Raw genomic sequence first — 4,844 nt, forward strand, 5'->3', positions numbered from 1 at the left:
TGTTGAGTAGCTACTCTACGCCTGGCCCTGTGCAAAGGGCTTTATATACCTTATCTCATTTGACTTTCATGACAAAACTTCAAGGCAGTTATTATCATTCTTGTTTATTTCCACACTCATTTCACAGATAAAGAAAGGAGGCTTAGAAAGACCCAGGGTCACACCACCAGTTTTCTTTATTTATAACCTACCTAATTTTAAAAAAACGATTTCAGATGAGCTCTTATGATTTAAGCTGGGTCCTGAGCCTTGGATTCCAGATAGCTCTGTTATACCAAATTGCCACCATCAAAGGAATCAGGTTCCCAGAAGGCTGGTCAGGAGGGTGCCAGGAGTTCAGGGGGCAGGACTGCTTCCTTGGGGATGTTACCAAACCACTCACAGCTTCATGCTTCTCAAGGATATCAACTAGTACTAAGGTGCTAAGACACAAGGGGTCTCTTGCCAGCCTGATATACCTGCCCTTCCCACTTTCTCCTGTCTCACTACTTACTACCCTCTCAGAAGTCAAGATTTCTGCCTATCAGCCTTGGAGCCCACTCCATCTTAATTCCTTTCTAGAGCCCAGTAGGATAAGGACAGAGATGCAGATACAGGAGCCGTCTGTTTGGAAAACATTTTATTGGAGTTACTGAGGCAGCAAAGAGTGATCATAGACAGGATGGTGATCAGATCCCACACTGGCCCCCTCTTTCAGTGGTATCAACAGTGCTGGGTCTCGAAGGGGTTGGTCATTGGGCATCGGCAGCTGCGCCCGTCATTCCTCTCAGCTGTGGGGAGAGAGGGTACGGTCAGTTTGGAGACCCTTGGATGCGGGGAGCCGGAGTCCTAAGAAAGCCCAGGATAGGGTGGGGGCCTGGTGGAAAGGGATCTCTGCCCCAGTCTAAGTTCCTGTTCTCCTCTGAGTTATCGTAGTTGCGATTTCCCTTAGCTTTGTTTTTCTTAATCTTTATTGGAGTATAGTTGATTTACAATGTTGTGTTAGTTTCAGGTGTACAGCAAAGTGAATCAGTTATACATATACATATACCCACTCTTTTTTTAGATTCTTTTCCCATATAGGCCATTACAGAGTGTTGAGTAGAATTCCCTGTGCTATACAGTAGGTCTGTATTAGTTATCTATTTTATATATAGTAGTGTGTATGTATATGTCAATCCCGATCTCCCAATTTATCCCTCCATACCTTTACCCCTGCCCCGGGTAACCATAAGTTTATTTTCTACATCTGTAACTCTATTTCTGTTTTGTAGGTAAGTTCACTTGTAGCCTTTTTTTAGATCCCACATATAAGTGATATCATATGATATTGGTCTTTCTCTGTGTGATTTACTTAGCTTTGATCAGAAGGTTTATCCTCCTTTCACTTTCCCCACTCTCCCACTGAGATCCTCTGCTTTTCCCCTCACCCCCAGCCTCCTTTCTCTCCTAATGCCCACTGCCTCTTACCTTAGGAAAAGCATCCCAGTTGAAGAAAGGAAGTTTCCTTTTGACAGACTAAAACAGAAAAAGAGAATGAGAGTGATGTGTTACAGGTCAGGTGAGCATGGATCCGTAAGCGCTTGCTGAAGAGCTCTCGGTAGCGGTGACGGTGTCATTGTTCTATAATTACAGTAAAAGCATTAATATTTCCTGAGCTCTTCTGTGCCTGCCTTATACTGACTGCTTTACAGGCATGATTTCATTTGGTCTTCAGAGCAGTCTTTTGATGTTGGTACTGTCGTCGTCCCCACATCACAGAGGAGGCAACCGTGGCTCAGAGAAGTGAAGACATTTGCAAGAGGGCATGTAGCGAGTATGTGCGGGTCACGCACTTACAGGCTCTAATTCCAGCGCTACCACTGACTTAGCCTTCTAAGCTTGGGTAAGTTAGCCAACTTAGAACCTCAGTTTCTTCCTGGAGGATGAGGGGATTCGAATAAGCTCTTGACTGATTAAGATCTTCCTTCTCAGAGATTGTCTTTGTGGGCCACGTTAGGAAAATAAGGTCTGGCCACGACAGCCTCCCCGGGAAGTTTTCTTCAGTTGGGCAGCATCTAAGTGGAACAGTTACTCCCTCCTAGAGCCCAGGAAAGAACCAAAAGGGCTAGACTAGAATGCGTTGCCACTACCCGGACAAACCGTCAGGAGAAATAGGGTGCCCAAGTGCTTACCTGGAGGATGGCGTGCCAGTTCAGGAAATCATCAGCCTCAGGAACCTTTGCAGAGAGAGAAAGAGACCAAAAGAGGATCAGTTCCAGGGAAGGACAGAGCTTAGCCCCTAGCCCTCTGGGAAAGGTGAAGGACCATGACAGCTCTGCAAGCTCTCTACCCAGGCATCGATCTCTTTTAGGATATGGATATTTATGGGGGCCGAATTAAAGAATTAAACTTACAGATCGCAATTTGTCAATGTTTGGAAACTGGGCATAAGTGGTCTAGGCAAAGAAACAGGGTGTTCAGAAAGTTATTTAGGAACATGAACAGATGGGGGACGAACTCGTAATCAGATGGTGGGAAAACAGGTGGGTTACCTCCTTGAGTCCTGTCGCATCATTACCCATGGTGATCCCTTCCTGGAAAGCGAAGGGGAGAAAGGGGACAAATGATCGATCACATGATGGCAAATCCCCTTCCCCAAACCCTCTCTGCCAGCTCTGCTTCCCTCCACAGGCCAATCCCATTGTCCACCACGGGGCCTCCGTTAACCCACTGTGTCCCAGTGTGGCGGATGATTGACAGATGTGCACGTGTCGAGAAGGGATGGGAGAGTGGCACGGGGGAGACAGAGAAGTCGGAGCCCAGGCCCACATCCACCGTTGGCAGCAGGAGGAGAGGGCGGAGAAAGAGGATTCCTCCCAAGAAAAACGAGCTAGTGCGGTTCTGCCGTGGACTCGGGGTGTTCCCGAGACACCCACGCTCAGCCCACGGAGCTGGGCGCGGGAGATTGGAAGGCAGGTGGGGGCCAAGTTTCTGAGGTGCCCTGTCTGCCTTTACTTGCTGGAGGTCGGTTTGCTTTGTGACTTGAATTGCCACCAAAGTCTGAGTCTCCGTCTCCCTGCTCCAGCTGGGAAGCCCACCTCCCACCCCCGGACTTCAGTGCCTCCGATCTGTTGCCGTCCCGACCTCAGCTGCCCAGCCTCATTGCCCCTCATTTCTTCCTTCCCACAACAGAGGTCACAAACAGGTAGCCTACAGCCTAGACCCAAATGTTTAGATCTCATCGCAATTTGGTTTGTTTGTTTTTCAATTTGAATTAAAGGTTTTTAATTAGTAAGAATTCAGAAATCCGATTTCCAGGTTCTCTTGAAAATTTTTAAACTCCGGCCACACTGGGTACATTTTCCCACTTAGCAGCAGTCAGGTGGCATAGAGACTGTCCCCTTCCAGGTTGGGCAAATTCACTCCACCTCCCCTGAGGCCCCACCAGCCCTCTTGCACACCGACATCACTTGCTGGGATACTAAGCAGTGGAGTCTGTGACCCCTATCGTAGACTTGCGAATCCAGCATGGGCATTTCCCCATCCCCCTCACAGTGCGATAAGGTGGGGAGAGATAAGGTGGGGAGAGAGGGACCTCAGGATTTTTCCTGGCTGGAGACTGGCTCCTAAGGATTCTTGATATGGCCTAAGCTCCAGAGGTAGGAGGGCGCTTCTAGCCACCTGAGAGCCACTCCCAGGGATACAAACAAAACAGATGTGGGGCTGAACCCAGACGACCAACTTCAGGCCCTGTCTCCTCTCAGGATGTCCAGCCTCTACCCGACACTTTACCATCCTTTCCAGAAATATAAGCCTCTCTGCCCCTTCCCAGGAATGCTTTGTCTCCTTCCTCCTTTCTTCCCTTCCTCAGAGCCCCAGCTTCTCATTCAGCCCCTGGTAATAGCCAAAGATAAGAGCCACTTATCCAGTGACTGATTGAGTCAGCTAATAGGTATAAGAGAAAGAGAACCCAGGTGACGTGCTCACCTCAGAACTGCCCAGGGCAGCCCCCTGAGCAGAGTGGAACGCCAGGAGAGAGAGAAGAACCACAGCAGCAAGAACTGGGATCTTCATGGTGTCAAGTTTGGGGTGTTCTGAGGCAAGGCAAGGCTTGCCCTTTATATTCCCAGGGAGGCAGATCTGAACAGAACTGGGGTCCCCACCCTACTGACTCACCCCCAGATCCTGTCGCCCACCCCTGGGGCTCTGGGAAGGGGAGGTGTGGACTGTTTCCCACTTACCTTGGATTTCTCAATTCACATTCTGCCCTGGGCACTTGGAAGGTAGGCTGGCAATGGGGTTCTTCATGCAAATGGAGCTGAGATGAAGACAGGTTGGGCCTGTCCCTCCCAGGGACTGGCCATGGCACCCAAGCAACCTCTCCTTTTGTCTTTGTCACTTTTCCTTATATCTCTTCGTTCCTCTCTTATAATTCAGGCTTTTCCCCACCCTATCCAATTCTGTCTAAACTCCCTATACTGGGGCTTCCCTGGTGGCGCAGTGGTTGAGAGTCTGCCTGCCGACGCAGGGGACACGGGTTCGTGCCCCGGTCTGGGAGGATCCCACATGCCGCGGAGCGGCTGGGCCCGTGAGCCATGGCCGCTGAGCCTGCGCGTCCGGAGCCTGTGCTCCGCGACAGGAGAGGCCACAGCAGTGAGAGGCCTGCGTGCCGCAAAAAATAAAATCAAATAAAATAATCTCCCTATACTGGCATTGAAGGCCTTCCATACTCTGACCTCAACCCACCCTTCTAACTTTTCCTTCTTTCATTCCCTTTGCACATATTTCACATTCTGGCCAAACTGGACTCCTTACCAAAGATATCCTTCTTTTTCCTCCTCCAAGCAGCTGCCCATGCTACCCCTTATGCCTAAAATGCCCTT

At 49.6% G+C, this 4,844-nt stretch overlaps 1 protein-coding gene across 1 annotated transcript; it reads right to left on the bottom strand.

Annotated features, from left to right (window-relative positions):
- Positions 1-731: 731 nt before the first annotated feature.
- KRTDAP (keratinocyte differentiation associated protein) lies at positions 732-4,035 on the bottom strand. The gene is made up of 6 exons (XM_007470991.1): positions 3,949-4,035; positions 2,514-2,555; positions 2,376-2,417; positions 2,154-2,198; positions 1,450-1,497; positions 732-770 (listed from the first exon to the last, which is right to left on the bottom strand). Exons 1-6 carry the CDS (start codon positions 4,033-4,035, stop codon positions 732-734), a joined length of 303 nt encoding a protein of 100 aa, XP_007471053.1.
- Between the last annotated feature and the right edge of the window lie 809 nt (positions 4,036-4,844).

Source organism: Lipotes vexillifer, unplaced genomic scaffold (genome assembly GCF_000442215.2).
Source record: "Lipotes vexillifer unplaced genomic scaffold, Lipotes_vexillifer_v1.1 scaffold182, whole genome shotgun sequence".
Classification (NCBI taxonomy): Eukaryota; Metazoa; Chordata; class Mammalia; order Artiodactyla; family Lipotidae; genus Lipotes; species Lipotes vexillifer.